General features: G+C 40.3%; 1 protein-coding gene across 11 annotated transcripts in view; it reads right to left on the minus strand.

The window, feature by feature from the left end:
* The window catches only part of Dnah5 (dynein axonemal heavy chain 5), a 289003-nt gene that overhangs the window by 143572 nt on the left and 122619 nt on the right, over nt 1–22812 (minus strand). For all 11 annotated transcript variants that reach the window (XM_052743036.1, XM_052743034.1, XM_052743032.1 and 8 more), the window contains 9 exons: nt 20487–20688; nt 19506–19741; nt 16260–16478; nt 15025–15087; nt 14497–14735; nt 12301–12541; nt 10583–10782; nt 7054–7207; nt 4704–4867 (listed from right to left, as the gene is read on the minus strand). In XM_052743036.1, coding sequence (XP_052598996.1) covers nt 4704–4867; nt 7054–7207; nt 10583–10782; nt 12301–12541; nt 14497–14735; nt 15025–15087; nt 16260–16478; nt 19506–19741; nt 20487–20688 — 1718 coding nt within the window. The remainder of the gene's footprint in view (nt 1–4703; nt 4868–7053; nt 7208–10582; nt 10783–12300; nt 12542–14496; nt 14736–15024; nt 15088–16259; nt 16479–19505; nt 19742–20486; nt 20689–22812) is intronic.

Consider the following 22812-nt stretch of genomic DNA (forward strand, 5'->3'; position numbering starts at 1 on the left):
GGGATTTTGCTTTGCTTCTTGGCATTGCAAAAAGGCTTCATATCATTAGAAGACTATCTTAAGGGAGAAGTAAGTACACCCTTCCCCAGGACAGAAGCAAACTCCAGGAATCGATAAGCTCTATGACAGGCCTGCTGCCTCTCAGAGGTACCAAAATCCTGTTACTATGCCCCATCGTTTCACAGCACTTCAGATAGCCTATCCTCTGGGTCCATGCCAGGATTAAAAATTTCCCCCAGCTATTGATGCAAGCCAAATGACCTTAGTTCAATCCTCAGGACCAGTATGGCAGAAGATAAATAATGCCCACAAATTGTCCTCCATCAGGGCAACATGGCATGTGTCCACATGCGTGCACATACCAGAGACACACATCCTCATTATCATCACTATCATAACAATAAATAAAATATAATTAAATTTTTAATAAAATACTCATGGTTGGAGCTGAGGAGATAGCTCAATAGGTGCAGTGCTTATGATCTAAGTTAAATGCACAGAGCCATGTTTTAAAAACCATCCAGGTGTGGTGCAACACACTTGTAATTCTGAAGATGAGATGAAGACAGACCCCTGGGGCCCACTGGTCAGCCAGCCTATCCTATTTGTTGAGTAACAGGCCAGTGAGAGACCTTATCACAAAAAAAGAAAAAAAATAGGTGAACTGCACCCAAAGGACAACAGCTAAGGTTGTTCTCTGACCTTCAAAAGCATGTGTGCCCACGTGAACACACACATGCAGCTCATGGTTGACCTACACTGTGATGGGATAGCAGATACACAGTGGAATTTCCCCAAAATATCAATTCACACACAAAAACACACACAAAAAAAGAAAAAAACAACAACAACTATTTTCCTGGAAACAAATATGTTTTATGCTATGGAGCCTAGGAAAGTTGTGCCTAACTTTGCATGGTTTTTCACATTTCTCTCAAAGGCTCTTTTTCATTTGACTAAGATCTACTTAGGGGAGAGGTACACCAGTATTCCCTCCTCATTATTATCCTTCTTTTTCTTTGACCTCAACTTTGCAGCAACTTTATTATTTTTCAACAGCCATCTCAAAACCAGTTTTTAGTGGGCAAGGATAAATAAATGATCCATAGTACTTGTATGTTATCATACATTATTTTTTCTATCTTCATGGTAACCATTTTTTTATTTTGTTCAAATGTGATATATTCATCTTTTCTTTACTTCACCAAAACCATTTCAAAGTTCCACTTGAAGCCCAGTATTTTTAACTGTCACTTACGTCCGTGAGAACAACCTAGCTAGTTCCTCGGGGCTCAGGACAAGCTAGTCCAAACACTGTCCCTGATCATGAAGATACAGAGAAGCACACATGGGCAAAGGCCATCGTTGTCCCAGAGTTAGGCAAGGAATCATCATGGCTCAAGTTCAATTCAGATGAATTTCTACCAGGAGTGTTGATATACACTTAGAAAAGTACTTTCACCGTGCTTCTAGTTAAGTAATTTTCTGAGAATCACTGTTTGCTGTTTTGTTGTTGTTATTGCTGTTGCTGCTGGTGGTGCTGTTGTTATTGTTTGACTGGTTTAACTGTGTGTTTTTTATTTCATTGTTGCTGTTTTTTTTTATTAGTTTGTGTCTTGGGGTTTCTATTGCTATGAAGAGACACCATGACCATGGAAACTCTTATAAAGGAAAACATTTCATTGGCACTAGCTTACAGTTTCAAAGGTTTAGTCCATTATCATCACAGAAGGACATGGTGGCATGCAAGCAAGCATGGTGCTGGAGAAGGAGCTGAGAGTTCTGCATCTTGATCTGCAAGCCGCAGAAGCAACTGTCCCACTGAACATAGCTTGAGCACATATGAGACCTCAAAGGCCACCCCTATAGTGACACACTTCCAACAAGGCCACATCTACTCCAACAAGACCACACCTCCCAAGAGTGCCATTCCCTATGACCAAGCATTCAAACACATGGGTCTATAGTGGCCATTCTTACTCAAACCATCACATTCCACTCCCTGGTGCCCATAGACTTATAGCCACAGCATTAAGTCCAACTATAAAAATTCCCATAATCTGGGGCTGGAGAGATGGCTCAGTGGTTAAGAGCACTGACTGCTCTTCCAGAGGATCTGAGTTCAATTCCCAGCAACCACATGGTGGTTCACAACCATCTATAGTAGGACCTGGTGCCCTCTTGTGGAGTGCAGGGACACATGCAGGCAGAACACTGTATACATAATAAATAAATAAACTTTTAAAAAAATTCTCATAGTCTATCACAGTCTCAACAATGTTCAAAGTGTCTTCTAAGATTCATACATTCTCTTAACTATAATTCCCTATAAAATCAAAATCAAAAAACAGATTACATAATTCCAACATAAAATGGCAAAGGACTTATAGTACCATTCCAAAATGGAAGAAATGGATGATGGTGAGGAAATACTGTACCAAAGCAAGACTGAAAATCAACTGGGCAAACTCCAAACTCTGCATCTCTGTGTGTAATGTCAAAGCACTCTTCAGATCTCCAACTCCTGTCAGCTTTGTTGATGGCAACACAACACACTTCTTTCTGTTCTACTCTCTATTAGCAAGTATACTCAGCAGGTATCCCATGGCTCTGGTATCTTCAACATTTTGGGGTCTCCATGGCAATCTGGGCTTCACCTTCATAGCGTCACACAATGGCCTCTCTGGGCCTCCATGCAGGGACACTCCTGACACACACCTAGCATCAGCAGCTTTCCTTAGTCACAGAGGAAGATTCCATAACCCCTTTCTTCTATCCTTGACTCTAAAGCCAGAATCATGTGGCCAAAGCTGCCAAGGTCTGCTGTTTGCTGTGGCTGGAACATGGTCCCCTTGTTCAATTACATCTTTACCAGCTTTCTGTTTTCCTCACCGCCTAAGCTTGGCTGTCCGGGAACTTGCTCTATATAACATCCTGGCCTTGAACTCAGAGATCCTCCTGCTTCTGTGGTGCTAGGATTAAAGGCCACACCTTTAATCACACCTCGCTCTGAGCTTTTCTTTAAACCCTTTTCACAAGTTTGAAACTTAGTTGGGTGGGATCTTGCCCTGAGGTCACCACTCCCTTTATTTCATTTCTTAATCTGTTTATCTTCTTTAACACAGGACTTAGCTCCATCCCACTTCCTGATGTCCCCTTTCTCCCCAAATTATACATTATGTATTTTACCTTGTTCAGCTTGCTCCTTTTTCATTATAGATCTTCATAAGATGAATGCTAATAACACATGACAGAGTCAATACTAGGCTGTTTTGAGATTTCCTCTGCCAATGGAACTAATCCAAAGCTCTTCAATTTAACCTCAGACCTTGTTTTCAGACAAGGGCAAAAAGAAATCATATTCTTTGCAAAAATATCATAAGAACAGTCTCTAGGTCATGGACAAATATTCTTCTTCTCTGAAACCCACACTTCAAATCTCCCTCAGCACCACTGTCTTCCATGTTCCTACTAGGATGATCCATTAAGCCCCATTTAAAGAGTTCAGCTATTTTTATAATCCACAGTCCCAAAGTCCAAATTCCTCCAAACAAAATATGGTCAGGCCTATCACAGCAATAACCCAGTTCCTGGTACCAACTTCTATCTTAGGTAGGGTTTCATTGCTATGAAGAGACATCATGAACAAGGCAACTCTTATAAAGGAAAACATTTAATTGGGACTGGCTTACAGTTTCAGAGATTTAGTCCATTATCATCATGGAAGATCATGGCGGTGTGCAGGCAGGCATGGTGTTAGAGAAGGAGCTGAGAGTTCTACATCTTAATCTTCAGGCAGCAGAAGCAACTGTCCCACTGGGTATGGCTTGAGCATATATGAGATCTCAAAGCCTACCTCCACAGTAACACACTTCCTTCTATAAGGCCACACCTATTCCAACAAGGCCACACCTCCTAATAGTGCCACTCCCTATTGCCAAGCATTTGAACACATGAGTCTATGGGGGCCATACCTATTCAAACCACTACAGTTTATATATTTGTGTATTTTATTTGTTCGCTTAGGAGAGTTGTTTTTGTTTCTGTGTTTATTGTTGGTTTGTGGTGTGTGTGTGTATGTGTGTGTGTGTGCATGCATGTCAGTGTAGGGGTGTGTTTTGGCTTTTTGTTTGTCTAGGTTGGTGTTTTGGGGTTTTTTCTTTTTTGCTTGCTTGCTTGCTTTGATTTTTTGATACAAGATCTCATTAGTTAGTATAATCTGTTTTCAACCTTACTATCATCCCACCTCAGCCTCCTGGGCTCAGACTAGATGTGTGTCCATTTGTACATGTGCACTGGTAGATACTACTCCATACACTAATATCCCTAAAGTCCTGACTGCTTTTCTATATACACTATTTCATATATAATAAAATAATGGAATGTTACGGTTCTGTATCTATAGATATAGAAGAAGATAAACAAGAAGAATGACATAAATGGGGTACAATAATTTTCAAAACTGGGACTCTACAAGAATATTTATAAGTACTTATCACTTTAAGGAAACATTTCGAGCCCTGAGTCCAACACCAGGATGGGCATGGAGCATGAGGCTCCAAATAAAGAACTTCACCTGTGCAACAGTTTACATATGAAGCTAATCTTAGCCAAATGGCACAAATATAGCTTTTATTACCTGCTCTTTCTGTTCCCTTTAATCTCCAAGATCCTGAGAGCTTTCAAAGAACCACTGAACTCACCCTGTGAGGGACTTCTGGCAGATTTCCAACTGGTCCAGTAAGTGTGGCAGCAGCTGTCCCATGGTCTCATCTCCAACACAGCACTGAACAACATTGGATATCTCATGTGCCCGTGTCATAATCTTCACCCAAGACTTATCTATATTGGAAAAGCGCTTGGCTTCCTGTAGAAATGGCATGGTGAAGAAGTCTATGGTCTGTGTCAGTGATGAAGCATCTCACTTGCCTCTGGCTGAGACCATCATTCCAACCAGGATATACATCAAAACAATACATGTCTAATGCCCATACATTGTATTTAAAGCCTCCTTGTGTCTTTTTCATTACAGCATCTCCTTTATTGAATATGGATCTGTACCTCAACTCACCCTGACATTTCTGCTATGTTAAGTAAAACAGGAATTGAACTTAAAAATAACTGTCTATACAAGATGACTTGGGAGGAAAAATAACTCCCAATTGTTTCCCTTAGTTATCCCTAAGTAGAGTGAATTTGTTGTTTTCAAGAGTCTTGAAGAGGATTAGATTGCGTGTATGTTTAGAAAAGAAACACCAAGTATTTAAAAATAACAAGACACATGCAGAAACTCACAACTAGTCAGAGTGCAGAGAGTGAGTGTCAGTGGAGTGTTCAGCCACAAAAGGAACATCTATAGTACACCCTTTTCCCTCAAGACTGAAGGGGGAGTGGTATTTCATAACAACTGTAAAGAGCCAGGGGTTGAGAAGACTAGAATGGAACTATGTCTTCTGAACATGACAGGACCACTGCACTTAGTAATTCACAGCTGCTATGGTGGCATGCAAAAGACCTGCACTAAATCAAGACAGTCGACACTGTAGCATGATGAGGGAGAGCGTTCATGAGCCCACCCCACCGTAATGAGGAGCTATGAACAAGTAGATGGCTTCTGGAGGCGGGAGGGCCAATTATCCTTAAAAGTGTGGTCCTTGGTAGGTCAACCATGCATGGATGACTCCATACCCAGACATATATCGACATTAATTGGACTCAGTGGGTTACTTAGAAAAAGAAAAAATAGAACAAGGAGTTGCGGGCAGAGTGGGGCAGTAGATCTTGGAGGAGTTGAGGAAAGAGTGAAGACGGTGAATATGATCGAAATAATTAAACAATTATTAAATCATTAAAATTCTCAAACAATTAAAGACAGGCAGTGGTGGTACACTCCTTTAATCTCAGCACTTGGAAGGCAGAGGTAGGTGTATCTCTATGAGTTCAAAGCCAATCTGGTCTACATAGTGAGTTCCAGAACAGCCAGGGATACACAAAGAAACCCTGTCTCAAAATGCCCCCCAAAAAATAATAATTCTCAAAGAATTAATAAAAAATAATTTTAAAATAACAACAAAATTCTAATATAATATTGAAAAAACAGTCATTTTTCAGGAGAAAATGGAAATGAATAGATTATTTGAGGATTGTTGGAATAATTATTCCTCCTTTTCTTCCTTAACAGTTCCTATATGCCACTAATGATAATAGATTCCCAAATATGAGAGCAAGAAATGAAACTTTAGACCTTAAATATTATATGTGAATGTTTCTACTGACACATGAAAAAGAAAAACCAAAAATGCATAAATGAACACTTTAACTTTTAGTATATGAATGTATTTCCTGCTGACCAAAATAAAAATTCTCCACCTTACAAATGATTAACAGATTTGCCTACTACAGTTCACTTAAACAACCAAGGGGAAAGTTACAGTGGACACAGTCATGGGCCTGAAATTAAAATAGGATGCTAAATGTCCTCACTTTACAAGTAACTCAAGATAGTTAAATAAGGGTTTTTAAAGTTTAGTTTAAAATGTCTTAAGAAAATCTCAAAATGCATCCAATGTGTGCATGGTAAGGTAATTACAATTTGATATATACACTCAACATCTCAAAGAGACAGCTTTTCTTGCAGATTTCCAACCCTTAATTTTACAGCACATAGATAATTGGGTATATTCTATAGTGAGCATTATTTTAAAATACCAAATTGTCCTACCATCATCAAGATAACGATGCCATACGTTTATACTGTTCCAAACTCTACCTTCAAATTATCTGAAGACACATACCAATGACACAGAAATTCATTCTCTGGTTTTTTTTTAATCCTCAGTTTCCTATCAGACACCATAGTTTCGTAGCATTTCTATTCTCTAATTATCATCTTATCATCCTTCTCTTTCCCATAATCCCTCACTTCCTTTGAAAAATAATAACATCAAAAAAGAAAGCTAAGTTGCCCAGAAACAAAGGTTCAATGGAGATTACAGTTCTTAGATCTTTCTCAAACTGAATAACCTGATGAAATCATAAAGAAAATTCCAGAACCTTGGGCAGCTGCTTGGCAATGTCTCCTCCCACGAAGACAGCTTCTAGATAAATCCACAAGTTTTGAACCGTCATCCAGTTCTCAATGATGTCTGTTGAGTTAGAAAGGCATTGAACCCATTTTTGAATCTGGGCTTTGAATGGCATGTTGTACCTAAAATAAGAAATACGTGTTTTTGTTGTGTTTAAAAAAAAAAACAGTTTTTAACTTATATTTTTTAACTTTTATTGTACAGCCATTATAGCCAGTAAACAGGATGCTGCTGAATGTTTTGAGTATGGTTGTTACCGCTTTGATCCGGAGTATGGATAGCAACAAGAGACTGATAATCTAAGAAAGAAATCAGGTGTGAGATAACTGCACCCAGATTCCAGAGAAATATAATTGAAGTCATTGTTGTGAAATCCAGGAATGTAACATTCTCTCTGCTGAGTTTCTGTGCCTGTCACACAGGAGGTATGGATTGTCATTCACTGGTGGCAATTCCAGGGCTATCGGTGGAAACTGGATAACAAATGTGAGCTCCAGCTGTGATAACATCTGGACTCTCTTTAGCCTTCTTCTCCCATGTCTCTTCCTAATTTCTCACCCTCCTCATGTCCAGACATTTTATGCTACTACCAAATTCATAATGTACAGATACCATGCCTATAATAAGCAGTCAAAAAAATATATAATTGAATAAATGTTTCTCACACAACTCTTTGAGGTAGATGTCATTGGTCAAGAAAAAAATACTCCTCCATCCCTAACACAGATCATTTACTTAGTATTTATGCTTGCTTTTTCTGTCTCTCTAGATGTGCTATCATTCCAATCACCATCATTCTTTCTAGTTACAGTGTATAGCATCCAAGTTTATTAAAAACTCACCAAGTGCTGAAAAGTCCAAACTCAACACTATCAAGGGTCCAAAGACTAAATTGTATAGTTCATATCACTCACTCAGGTGTGCCAAATAAATGAAAATAATAGGAATTTTTTTGAAATAACATTAAATAGGTAGTATTTCCTATATTTAAATTATTGATTTATAGAAGGCAAATGCCTAAAATTACAGTGCTCAGGAGGCAGAGGCAGGAAAATCATGAGCTTAAGTTCATCCTGGACTACATAACAAGATCCTGTCTCAAAAATGTATTTTTAAAAATATACATGAGGTGATATTTTAAGCCTAGAAAGGTATAACATCTTCATATCTCAGTGATAGGCATACAATTATCGTATTGTAGCTTAAGTTTTCCTGCCTGGCCCACAGTCAGGGCAAATCTCTCTCACCTGCCAGTCCCACAGCCGTCAGACCCGACCAAGTAAACACAGAGACTTGTATTGGTTTCAAACTGTATGGCCATGGCAGGCTTCTTGCTAACTGTTCTTTCAGCTTAAATTAATCCATTTTTATAAATCTATACCTTGCCACATGGCTGTGGCTTACCGGCATCTTCACATGCTGTTTCTCATCGTGGCGGCTGGCAGTGTCTCTCTGACTCAGCCTTCCACTTCCCAGCTTTATTCTCCTCCTTGTCCTGCCTACGCTTCCTGCCTAGCCAATGGCCAGTGTTTTATTTATTGACTAATTAGCAACACATTTGCCATACAGAACATCCCACAGCACTTCCCCTTTTTTTTTTCAAAAAGGAAGGTTTTAACCTTAACAAAGTAAAATTACATATAATTTGGGAATTTGGGCGTAGCTTCTCTTACTACTTCCTGCTGGAGGGGGCCGCTGTATCTTATGGGGAAACAAAGAAAATTTTAGGATTATGGAATAGTCCATGAGGGTGTATCGTCTGAGCCAGTTGCCTTGAAACCATTCTGGATGTTGGATCATCTGGGCCATGGTGTCATAGGAGACCTTTCAGGGGGTCTTGGCTGGTCAAACCTGATGTATCTTAATCTGGAACAAATCCATAGCCTCTGGCTTTCTGTGGGAACAAAAGCAGAGTCTCCTTTCCAAAGTAACATATCCTTATATCCAAATTTTGAAGTCAAGGTACCTTTAAAATATACATTTTGGCATAACTCAACAGCTTTTACAATCAAATATTTTTCTGCAGTTAAAAGTCCCAAAGACAACACAATGCAGATTCTCTGTGTAATATCCATTTTTACGTGGCTTATTTTTTATACTACCTTTACTGTCTCTTTAAAGACTTTATTTTTTAAAACTATGTATTTATTTCTATAACTCTATATATCATCTTTTTTGTCTCTTTCAAGCCTACGTATCTTTTTACACACATTGTAAACTATTACATCTGAATCTGTCTTATTGTGAATCTATTGCCTTAAACTGCAGCAGCTGTGGCTGCTGGATCCACCCACCTCAGCTTCCCAACATGGCCATGGTTTACCGCCAGCTCTGGGAGCTATCGGGGGTCTATGCTTTTAGCCAAGCAGCGTGTAGCCCAGAAACCTCCCCTTTTGCTCTGCACCAGCAAAGGCTAAATCTACCATGCAGCTCAAAGTGCCACTTGCAAAGGCCTCATTCCCGCCATAGGCAGGTCGAGCACGCACGCTAGGAACCCACCAGTAGCTCAAACCAGCAGCTGCCGCTCATTTGAGAGAGACAATTAGGAACTGTTTTTAGCTCCGTTTTAGAATCTTTTCTCAGGTTTTTAGGTGGAAACTCTTGCCACCACGTTGGACGCCATTTGTAGGTAGAGTTTTCCTGCCTGGCCCACAGTCAGGGCAAATCTCTCTCACCTGCCAGTCCCACAGCCGTCAGACCCGACCAAGTAAACACAGAGACTTGTATTGGTTTCAAACTGTATGGCCATGGCAGGCTTCTTGCTAACTGTTCTTTCAGCTTAAATTAATCCATTTTTATAAATCTATACCTTGCCACATGGCTGTGGCTTACCGGCATCTTCACATGCTGTTTCTCATCGTGGCGGCTGGCAGTGTCTCTCTGACTCAGCCTTCCACTTCCCAGCTTTATTCTCCTCCTTGTCCTGCCTACGCTTCCTGCCTAGCCAATGGCCAGTGTTTTATTTATTGACTAATTAGCAACACATTTGCCATACAGAACATCCCACAGCATCGTATCTTTGAGGTTTTGGTGTACAATAAACTATTTGGGGAAGAGTAAAGAGAAGTAAGTTCATTGAGAAATATTAGCCCGTGGTTTCCATGTCAACATGGACTTGCTTGCTGTTATAAAACCAAATGGTCAAACAGAAGTGTTAGCTGGTTTCTGTCTGCACCATTCTTCCTGCTGTCTTGATCTGCCATCAGTGAAGTATGCACACAACTAAGTGCTTCCAGATCAGAAATGTTTTTGATCAAAAGGTTTTGCAGGCAGAATGATTCTAGAATTCAGAATAGCATTCTCATTGGAATCTGCAGCTTGTTGCACTGTCAGCTGTGCAGGGAGGCATGTCAGGAGCCAAGATGAAATGTTCAGTGCAATCCAAGGGGCTAATTGCAGGTACCACTCTGTCCAGTTGATGACTCAGACACACCCCGCAGGGAATAATGAAATGAAACCACTGTAGATCTCAAGAATAAGGAAAATGGCTTCCCTACCTGTTGCTCAGGAGAGAGCTTAGCAGCATCAAGCTGTCCTCCATGCTGGCAATGACTTCTGAAGTACTGTCTCCTCTCAGGAGGAGTTCTCCACGGGTCTTAAAGCTGCTGAACGTTAATGTTTTGTTGTCCCATTCAGAGATCACTTGTTTCAGCTTTTGTTCAATGTCTCTCTCCTTCACTGCGCTGATGCAGATGTCCTATCGACACAGTAAGCTCTCATTTATTCCGGGAAAGCTACATGTCTTATTAATAGTCTAAGTCCGGAAGAGCTCCTCTTATCTATTTCATATGTATTTAAAGCATATATGTTTCCAAATATCAAATGCAATGCCATAAATGGTACGAATGTGTACATATAAGTAGAGGGAGAGGAGAATAAAGGTATGTGTAAATAGAACCTTAATTTCTAAAATTTTCCATCATGTCAGAAAAATAAATGACAAAAAAGATTCAATATCCTCTTACATTGTAAAATATAATCATAGACTTAAGATTTGCTGTCTCTGATTTTCCTCTCGGGTCAATAAATGCAATGTGAAAGGAGAGAATCAGCATAACTCTGAGTTCTTCTCTGCTCTCCAGGCACATTCCCAATTTCCTGTGCAGCTTCACCATCTCCCAGACTCATAGATAAGCCCTGTCTTTATCTCATTTCCTCTCACTGTGTTTCTTTTCTGGAGAGGTCATCTCTGTCCATGTATTCAGTATCCTTTATATCTCTAGTCAAACCCACGTCTATTTGCTTCCCCATTTTTCTGTGTGAGTATTTCAACAGAACCACAAACACAACCCATGACCCCACCCAAATTCAAGTTCGGCCTTTGCACCAATCATGCAGTATGACTGCTTACAATGTCGTCTATCTCTGTGATCAAAGGCAGACCTGTGATCTATGCAGACCTCTCAAAAAGAAATCCACAGCTCATCACTGTCCCATCTTGGTTTTTCCCATCGTCCCCCCTCCTTCAACAAATTCTGTCCCATTTTACTCCCTAAAAAATTCCATGGATCTTTCCTTTACCCATCAGCTTCACAACCTCTGCTGTCTGTCAACAACTCATTCCCTCTCCCCTGATCTAGCCTTACAATCTCTCAGTAGGTTTTCCCATCCCTTTCTTCTTATCCTCATCTCTCTGCATATAACTATGAGGTTGAACTTTACAAAATGCGATGCTGTGTCATCCCCAATGAAAACACAGTTCCCAGGTGGCTCCACATTGCTCTGGAGACCAAAACCAATGACAGATTCAACACACACTCCACTTCGCCGGCCTCAACTGTCTCCCTTCTCTCCTCAACCATACCAGAGGGCCACAGAGCCATCTTCTGGTTCTTCCAACACACTTCAGACACTTTACAAACGATGTTCTCTCTGCCTGGAATGGTTTTCTTTGCTCTTTCACAACCTCTCATCTCCAGAATACATCTACATTCCTTTCTTTCACCCAGACAGATTTGCATCCAGATAATACAAGCCATTTGTCACAGGCTTTCTGGGAGTAAGCAGTATACTTTTCTTTTGGTGCAATGTTCTACAGCTTATAACTATAGCTTCATTTGAATTACTAATTATACTCATTATTTACCAATCTACAGAAGCAAGAATACATCTCTATATTTTTAACATAGACCCTTTCCCATAATAGGCATTCAATAAACAAGGAATTGGTGGATGGATGCCAGGAATGCGTTGTTCTACTCCCTATCAACTGTACCTCTATTTCCTCTTTGTATTTCAGAAGAGGAGCCTCCATGATATTTCTCAACTTAAAGCTTTCATTGCCCACGTCCAGACTGTGTCCAGTGAGAGCAGTTATCCTCTGCCAGTGTCTCTCCATCATGGCTTTACTGGCCATGTACTCCAGCAGTGGGCAGCACTCGCTGAAATCATCAATGGTCTTCTTCAAATCCAGAAAAGCCTGCCAATCCTTTAGGGCCCGGGGCAGCTTCCGACACCTGTGAGGGAAACCAACAGAAAAGACCATTGAATTATTCAAAACCCAGACATTAACAATGAAATATTGTCTGCTAACATTTCCATCTGAAATAATCTCCTCAGACACCATCTCATTTTGAAAGCACATGACTCATAAGCTATATATTAAAATAACATACTGGCACATATTGTGGAAAAATCTTTCTCTAAATCAGAGGTTGGTTTTTTTACAGTCTTTCATGACAATTGCCTAAGTGGACGCATTATTTTTAAAGGATAAGAAGTATCTTTCAACTCATTTCAAATTTACACACATGAAGTTGAGAACTCTCCCAACACACAACACAGCATAAAGTCTCCGGCTGTTGACTCACGCACAGCCAATGACCTTCCACTTTCCTCGGGCTTGGCTCTTAAACAATGCCAGAAAAAAAAAAAAAAAAAAAAAAAAGATGATCCTTGTTTTCATTGAAGGAAACTACCTACCACAAACTTCAAATGCTTCTAAGTGTGATACAAACAAATCAGCTTTCCTCCAGCTACAGAAAAGGCCCTGGTCACACTCAACCAGCTCTGAAGGAGGTGCTCCTTTCATTGTGCACACACAGGGAAGGCAATCAAAGAGCATTTCACAAGGATGACGTCAATGGTGACAGCAGTGAAGTAGGATGTGCCGGGGCGTATTTCTGAAACACCTGCAGTGGCAAGAGAACTTGGAAGCCTATCCCACATGGATGTCAGGTAGGCTGGTGAGAGGCTCTGAGAGGAAGTGCTTGCAACCATGAGGACCTGAGTTCAAGTCCCCAGCACCCACATAAAAAGCTGGTCACGGTGGCCAGTGTCTGTAATCCCAGAACCGGGGAGGCAGAGACAGGAAGGTCACTGAGACTCATTGGCCAGTCATTATAGCCAATCAGTGAGGTCCATGTTTGTAGCATGAATTGTTCTAAGGTCTTATTAATAAAAACAAACAGGGCCAGGTATTGAGGTAAATGCTGGAAGAGCAGAGAGATAGAACACAAGCCACAGCCAATTCCTCAGCTGATCCTGTTTCCTCACACTGGAAGCCTCTGAGTCCTCACCTGAGTGGATCTCAGTTGAACTGCTGCTCAAAAGCCTAAAAGCTTAACCAGTCTATAGTTCCTCATCCTCACACCTTAAATACCTTTCTGCTTCCTGCCATCACTTCCTGGGATTAAAGGCATGTGTTACTATGCCTGGCTGCTGTGGGATGTTCTGTATGGCAAATGTGTTGCTGATTGGTCAATAAATAAATCACTGATTGGCCATTGGCTAGGCAGGAAGTATAGGCGGGATAAGGAGGAGAATAAAGCTGGGAAGTGGAAGGCTGAGTCAGAGAGACACTGCCAGCCGCCATGATGAGAAACAGCATGTGAAGATGCTGGTAAGCCACGAGCCATGTGGCAAGGTATAGATTAATGGAAATGGATTAATTTAAGCTGTAAGAACAGTTAGCAAGAAGCCTGCCACGGCCATACAGTTTGTAACCAATATAAGTCTCTGTGTTTACTTGGTCGGGTTTGAGCGGCTGTGGGACTGGCAGGTGAGAGAGATTTATCCTGACTGTGGGCCAGGCAGGAAAACTCCAGCTACACCTGGCTGTTTCCAGTGTGACTTTGAGCTCACAGAGATCCAGATGGATCTTTACCTCCGGAATACTAGGATTAAAGGCGTGTGTGCCACCATTTTCTGGCCTCTATGTTTGTCTAGTGGCTGTTCTGTTCTCTGACCCCAGATAAGTTTATTAGTGTGCACAATATATTGGGGGACACAATATCACCACACAAGTTCAGTGAAAAACCCTGTCTCAAAAAAAGAAAGATGGATAATGAGAGAGGAAGACACTAACATGGACCTCTGTCTTCCATCTATCACACACAGAAGCCCTCTCCCCCCACAGACGTTATATTGAGATTTCAATGGCTCTGGGAATGCAAAACATATGATTTCTTACCTGTTCTGGAATTCTAAGAGTTCGTTGTTGATTTTTTCAATATTCACTTCTGACCAAAGGCTGTCTTGATAACTGTTCACAGTTTCTATGACACTGTTGTATAGGCTGTATATTTTCTGTAGAAGATTCAGCTGCTTCTTTATCTCAAGAAGCTGAGGATACTGAGTCACTGGCAAACCAAAAAGTTCCTCTCCTCCAGTGTAGGTGATATATTTACGATATATGTTATCAAATTGATTCTGATAAAAAAAAAAGAAACATAAGTGATAACTCCATCTGGATGATTTACATAAGGGCTAACACACAGGCAAGCAAGAATGTAATAGCTGAGGGCACATGTAAGTAACAGTAGTAAAGGAGTATAAAACACTTCCTTTTTCTGAAAATACTTCTAATTATAACCACAACAAATTATATTTTTAATATAAGTACTTCCTAATTCATACAATAGAATTTTTACACTTTGTGTGTGCTTAAAACACAAGGGTATTTATTACTTAGGAAGTTTGTAGAAATGTACAAGCTTACCTGAAACATAATAAGCCTGTCGCTGGCTTCCTGGGGCTTCAAGCCACTCGCCATTGGACCATTCTGATGCAGATTAAACACAAAACATTAAAATGAACATCAGCACACAAAATGTCATGAGATCAACATACTGAGATATCAAAGTTTCTGTGTATGATATATACATGATAGGAAGCTGGGTGTGTGTGTGTGTGTGTATGTGTGTGTGTGTGTGTGTGTGTGTGTGTGTGTGTGTGTGTGTGTGTGTGTTTTCAAAAAGAACTCTACTCTAAATGTAATCCACTTTGGAAGATGTTTTTAGTCTAATAAAGCTAAGGAAATACCACAGTTTCCAGAGGTTAAGGAACTTGAAATTTTTTAACTATTCATCATTTACTTCTCAGGTGATACCAGCAAGGAGGAATCAATGGTTGTTCCAGAAAAAGCTTAGTGTTCTGGTTTTGAACAAAAGCACTGATGCCATTAGCTCACAGATTCTACCACTCTATCCACACATTCTAACAGCTATTTGGAAAAATGAAACATAATCTCTATGGTCCAGTTCAGCGTTCCCGCATTATGACATCTTAAGTAACTTGGCTTTTATGTTTCCTTGACTGTGAAGTGAGTACACAGACCCAGTCTTCCACCTTTACAAGCTTTGCAGTTTAGAGTGCCGGTAGCTAATAGATTCAAAACTGACCCCATACTTACCTGCTTCCCTTCTGCTGCATGTTATAATTGGTTAGAAATGGATGTCATCACACAACACACTTCACTACAAGTTTTGCATTAAAACCTATATACATGATTAAAATATGGATACTGGGGGACAAGGCTCCATCTGCCTTGTCTACCACTGTGCATGTCTTCAGTACAAGGGACAGCATCTACACAGGCTGGGAGCTTGGAGAATTAATGTGCACTGTGGAAAGGGGGGCCGTGTTTGTATTCTAATAGTATTATTCTATATAAACTTAGAAACCATTCCGGTTTTTATTTTAGTTTGAGGTAGGGTGGTACTGTAGCCCAGGAAGTAACTGATCAACTTCAGAACTTCTCAATCATCATTTCATGATGAATTAACTCTTAAGGGGAAGAATTAAAAAAGAGAAATATGTTTCCTCATGCAAATATAAAATTACTATTCCTAGGAAATTTTATGGAATTTAACATATAATTTTTTAAACAAATACATTTTGAGTATCCTGCCCATTCTCCCCTAAATTCTCACAGAGAGAAAGCCAGAGTCATACCAAATCATAGTCCAGGTAAAACTGTTGACAGTCTTGGAGGAACACTTCAACCACACCAATCAGCTCTTTCCGGAAACTGGGCTGCAGAGAGACTAGCTCATTCTGAAGGTCACCGGCCCGGGCCAGCAGCTTCTCCCAAGCATAGCGCAGAGTGTCAACTTTGTCCATCTCTTCCTTGGCAACCAGAAGTCCATACTTGTTAAGCAGGGCATAAGATTCCTATAGACAAGAAGGAAAACAGAATTTCTGGCAGTCAGATGTATAAATCCTTATACCGTCACAGGCTGGAGCTGAGAATGGTGGGGACCAGCATGATGGAGAAGCCATCCTAAGGGCAATAAGTATTCTATTCATGAACTTTAAGGACCTAAGCTAGCAAAGGAGCCAGTCAGATCCAGTTCTCTCATCTGTGAAATGAAGAGACTCTGGCTATTTCCCAGAATGTCTGCAAGTATCTAAAAACATCATTTTCAAAACTGTAAAACATGACACAAATAACAGATATTTTTACACAGGCCCCAAAATTGTATCTGAACACTGTAAAATTATATCAAGTGAATGAAAAAAAAAACATATAAAACTTAACTTCTAAAGTTAGGATAACAAAACGAGACACAATTTTAATTCAATCTTAGCTTCCTTTGTTCTTAAGAATGTCTGACAGTCAGACTCAAGAAAGTCCATTTCAACCAAAGCTTGAGCCACGGCTTTTCACTCAGACTGCAGAACGTTTGAGCTAAAATATTAATGTGACAGGTTATGTCATCCCAAGTGCCCATAAACGTAAAAAAAATATTAAATGGACTTAGTAGATTGTATGCAAATAGGTATATACATATATAAAGAGAGATAATAATTTTAAAAGAGGTTACCAGTTTAGCAAGGGAAACATTGGAGGGGTGAAAATAGTGTAAATACTAACTGCTAATATGGCAACTACTAATATAGGGGAAAAAATTTTAATTCAGTTGAGCAAAGTTGGGATTTTTCTCCTTTGATTTATTCTTTTTATAATTTTTCATGCGTGCATTCATTCTACATGGTTTTGTGCTACACATACAAGGACATTTTCATATAATTTTCATATAAGCCACTCTCAAAAAGATAAATATTGTGTGTTCTCACTCATTTGTGACTCCTAGACTTTATACAGATCCATAAAATTAGATGACCTGAAGGTGGAAATGAAACTGTCTGGGGAAACCAAGTGAACTAATGAAGGAAGGGGCGAGGAAAATGCAGGAAATGTTGGTGGGGGCATACCCTCAAAGTTTGCTTTCATAAGAAATTATTTTCCCTGAGTACCCCTGGCCTCTTCTCCACCATTGTCCTCCCCACATAGATCTGGGAATATTGGATTGATGGTCTGGAAGTAGAGGAGAACACAGATTTAGGCAAACATAATCCGTGCCTGTCTCCTCTTCCTTCTCCTCTTCCTTGTTGAAGACAGGCTACAATCTGTGCTTCAGTATAAATAAGATCGGAGTCACAGGGATGCCTAGAGCTGGAAGATCCAGAATGGTATCTGGATCTACTACATCACAACTTCCAAATGAGACCGTTGACTGTACTATTGTCTTAACTCTCAGGTAGAAAGATGTAGGGCTGTCTTCAGACTTAAGAGACTCCCCAATAACACACAGATAAGGGCCATTTGCCTTGATAGTTGAAGTCCTAAGAAGAAGAGAGGCCACATAATTCCCCAAAGATGACAAAATATGAATGTGCCTTGGTCTATACCATTCATGGTAATATGAAACTTTTCAAAATTCAAGGAGAGACAAGGAAATTCAAAAATGGAAACTGCTCCTGAGCTTGAAAGTGTAAGTCCAGACATTTGAATTAAGTTTGATAAAAGGTGATGTTCTTACATCTGGATTCTTTTAAAGATTTATTTATTTCTATTTTATGTGTGTGAAAGTCTACCTACATGAAGTTAAGTGCACCCTGTACATGCAGTGCCCAAGGAAACCAGAAGATGGCAGTGGATCCTCTAGAGCCAGAGATACAAGGGAATATGTGCTATCACATGGGTGCTGGGAACTGAACCTGGGTCTTCTGCAAAAGTAGCGAACACTCTTAACCACTGAGCTGTGGCTCTCCAGCCCCTTAAATCTGGATTTTTATAATGCCACAGTTATAGTAATACATTTAAAACAATAAATGCAGTAGCCCATTTTTAATAAGGTTTTTCAGGGGGAAAAGTCAGTGCAGTATGTAATAAAACAAATGTAGGCGAGCAAGGTGGGGAGGCTCAATAGGTAAAATGCTCGCCATGCAAGCATGAGAACCTGAGTTTGGATCCCTAGCATCCACATAAAATCCAGGCACAGTGGTGTATATATAACCCCAGTGCTGGGGGCTGAAACAAGTAAATCTAAGATTCACACTGACTACTCAGTCTAGCTGAAGAGGAGTGCTTAAGGTTCAGTGAGATACCGTAACTCAAAATTAAGGTGAAGATGTGGCTGAGGAAGATATTTTGACATCAAAGTTGGGCTTCCACCTGCACCCACCTGGGCAGTCACACATGTGCACACATGCATACTACAGAGAGAGAGAGAGAGAGAGAGAGAGAGAGAGAGAGAGAGAGAGATGCAATATTTCATTGTATGACTTGTTTGGCGTGTTTCCTTGTGTGAAGGAGAGCTTTGGTAATGGTGGAATGGTACATGCGTGCCTGGGTGCTATCAGACTAATAGCACATATCAAAGCTCTACTGACCACCTGGGATTCCCATCTCCAACTGCTGAGGGTGTTGGTTTTAGGGACTGCTGCTTCCTCTTCTAGAAAATGGCGCTGGATGGATGATCGCCCCCTCATGGAGAGATTATGGTCAATGGCCCACTGACTCAGAGTCACAAAGAGAAGGATCTCACGCCTCCAGGAGGATGTAACTGTGTGACAAAATTTACTCCAGAGTCCCTAGTGGTATCAGGCTGAAGATGGTCCACAGCGGAGACCTCAGCCTCGCTTAGCTTTTCTCTCCTAATTTTTCTGGCTTCCACCACTCCCCTTCCCCCAGGAGCATTCATCCATTAATAATTTGTCCAAAAACATAAACCTGGCTCTTGGGCACATAAACTTGAGCCTGAAAGGTTCCCCACAAAGGGCGATCTCAGTGCTGAAATTGCTGCTTTTAGCTCTAATGCTCATTTGTCATTCCAGCACAGACCCAGTTAATACTCCTGCCAATGGCTTCCAAGGTGTGGAAGTATTTCTATAACAGACAAGCTGCCCATCTACCTCAATGGGTCCCACTTGGAAGTCCGTAGAGATCTGCTGCTCCCTGATTTCTTTCAGAGCAACCATTGCAATCCGAATATCATCCAAGTCTTTAATGGGCCGGTTCAGTTTCTTTTGAAATTCTTCAACAACCGCAAAAATGCTTTCCATCTCACCCCTGTATTTTTTGTTACAGTGACGGCCAATAACAACCATCCAGGCTTTTGTCTCTGCCGTCAGAGAAAACTTCAAATCAGCTGTAAAAGCAAAACACCCACAGGTCAGTCTGAGAAGCCTGAACCAATGTGAAAAAGACACAGAACGTTCTTCACTCACGGTAAACACTATGAGTTAGAGCCATGTAAGTAAAAGTAGAATAAAAAATGGTTACCAAGCTGGGTGTACAGCTCAGTCAGTGAGCACTTGCTATGCCATCAGCAAAGCTGAAACCTGTCAAGCTCCAGGTTCAGAGAGAAACCCTATCCCAAGGGAATAAGATAGAGATGAGTCCAACAGGCCACCTGACGTCCTCCTCAGACCTCCACACATCCACACGCAGACATCACACAGACAAATGATACATACAAAGAAACTTTCTTAATCATTATAACTCAGTCATCTTATGAATCTTATTTTTACAACAATTCAAATCACATTTTAAAATCTTTACACACACGCACATGTGCATGCATGAGATAATTAAGCTTCAAATGTTTGTTATTGTTACTTATAAAAGCTAAATCCTAATTCTAACTACAACACACTCATCCTCTCTCTCTAAACTATCCTTTATTTTCAAGTTAAACAGCAAAGATAGGCCAGAATGAATAATTATGCAGAAGGGAATTAAAAACAAATCTATAAATTGGTCTTAAATCTTGAAGCTCATAAAAGGAAAGCTTTCTTTAAGAAAGCTAGAACTCTCTGGAATACTAATCTAGACCAAGAGACAGAGCAAATACTGTTGGATTCACATGATTGTCTGAAAGACAATTAACCAACCTGTGTACAGAGCAATGGAACCCACACGAATGTATTCGGGCTCTGCATTAATTTCCTGCTCCAGATGTTGGAAATAAAGAATCCTAGACTCAAATTCAGAAAGCAAAGGGTTTTGTGCAATAAATGACATAACGGTTTCTTCTTTCTCCTTCTGCCAAATGTGGTTGTAGCATTTGAAGCGATCCATGGACGTGATAACTTCCTAGAATAAAAATAATAGGTTTGTGTAGAAAAGGAGGACTCTGAAATGGCATGAGGATACAATTGAGGATTGGCTCAATGTTGACAGTTATCACATGTTTAGTTAATGATCTGGGATGAAATGGAAATGCCATAGAAACAAGCTAGATACAATAACTAACAGTAACTTGGGGCTAGTATTTTGAAATCCCCAGTCTAAAGGGAGAGGAAAGAGCTGTGTAAAAACAAGAAGGAAAGAAAGTCCTTGTTGACCCTTGGGGACAGGAACCTCTTGACTAAAGGTCAACATTAGATCAAAAAGAAGAAGTGGGGTTGTGCCATTAGGAAGCACATGAGAAAAATCCTGTGGGTCATTCTCTGCTCAAGTCTCCTCCAAGAATCCTCATTGGTTAGACTTGATGTTTCTTTCCTATGGTTAAAATAAATACCATATATGTTTTTTGTTGCTAGCCCTAGGTCACAAAAACTACTATGCCTCATCCTTAGACTGCCATGATAGGGGCTGGTGATTTTCAGAGAAAGCATTGGACTCTACTGCTGTGACGATTAGTTTTTATTTTCAATGTGATTAGATTTTAAATCCACTAGAAAACACTTTTGGACATGTCTATAAGGACATTCCTGAGAAATTTAACTGAGGAGAGAAAGCCTACCCTGAATGTAGGCATCACCATCCTAGGGGCTGTGAGTCCTGGACTGAATGACAATGGGGGAAAGAAAAAGGAAGGTGAGGACCAGCATTCAGCTCTCGATGCCTCCTGACCACAGATTCACCGTGGCCAGCAGCCTCAGCTGTGCCCACCATGCCTTCCCTGCCATGATGAACTGTGCTCCCAGACTGTGAGTCAACATCAACCCTTCCTTTCTTAAGATGGGGTATCTCCTCACAGCAGAGAGAAGTAACTAACACAAGTGTTGACTTAGTTTGATGCAGTCTCTATAATTTCTGAAAATATATCTAATTGCTTATTTTCATACACTACTTTTTTCTCCACCCTTTGGTATAGAGCCTGATAAACTAAGCTCTATAGATACATAATTGTTGAATATGTGAACACTGTCCCTAGAGGGAAGTTAAACACAGGATCTTCAAATCGCTAAGAACAAAAGATTAAATATGCATAAATGCAAAGACTTGTTGTTCCCCGGGGAATACATTAAACAAAACTTAACAACATTTCTTCCTCTTGTTGTAGCCACAGAAGTTTTTCTGGTGCTCTCCAACAAATGTAGCTCCTTCTAGTAAAACGGCCCCAGAAAACATGTGCTCACTAAGCAACTCCTCGCTCAACGCTGAGAAACACCTGAGAGTCAACTGGTTTTAATGAATGTGTGCCTAATCGTTAAACAAAAACTGATTTCAGGATCTTAAGTCTTCTTACCCACAAGGGCGAATTTGTCTGAATACAAAAAGAAAATTGAAGTGGGGGGGGAGGGAGCAGGTTGAAAAAAAATGGACTGGTTTTATAGCCAACCAGTATGAGTTAGTGTTGATGGTAGAAATATTTTAAAACTTGCTTTTATCTGAATTTCATGTGGCAATACATATACATATGTGTGTGTATGTGTGTGTGTGTGTGTGTATGCGTGTGTGTATGATTGCATCTGATGTTTTATAAGATTTGCCTGTCCACATATAAGAAAAGTAGCACACATCATCTACTGGCCAGGATACAATTCCTGGTGTGGAAACTCGGAAACTCTGAGTCTGGTGAAATAACTCAGTAGGTTAAGTGCCTGCTGTTCACACAGGAAGCCCTGAGTGGGCATCCCCAATGTTCACATTAAGCCTGGTGCAGTAGCACACCTCCAGAAAAAAATAAAATTTAATAAAAAAAAAAAGTGAGCCTTTTCTTCAGTGAGAGACCCTGTAGAGAGCAATAAAGGATGCCACAGTGACCTTTATCCTGTATGTACACATACAGGTAAGTGCACCCATACAAACACACGATGGACACATATATATGCACACATACACACACACACACTGACTGAACACCTTTTTCTATATATGCACACACACACACACACACACACACACACACACACACACACACACACACACTGACTGAACACCTTTTTCTGTTTTATTCTTTAATGGGGAACTATCACCTCTGTCTGAAGT

The sequence above is a fragment of the Peromyscus californicus genome, unplaced genomic scaffold (assembly GCF_007827085.1).
Source record: "Peromyscus californicus insignis strain IS unplaced genomic scaffold, ASM782708v3 Scaffold_18__1_contigs__length_77618521, whole genome shotgun sequence".
In the NCBI taxonomy this organism is placed as follows: domain Eukaryota; kingdom Metazoa; phylum Chordata; class Mammalia; order Rodentia; family Cricetidae; genus Peromyscus; species Peromyscus californicus.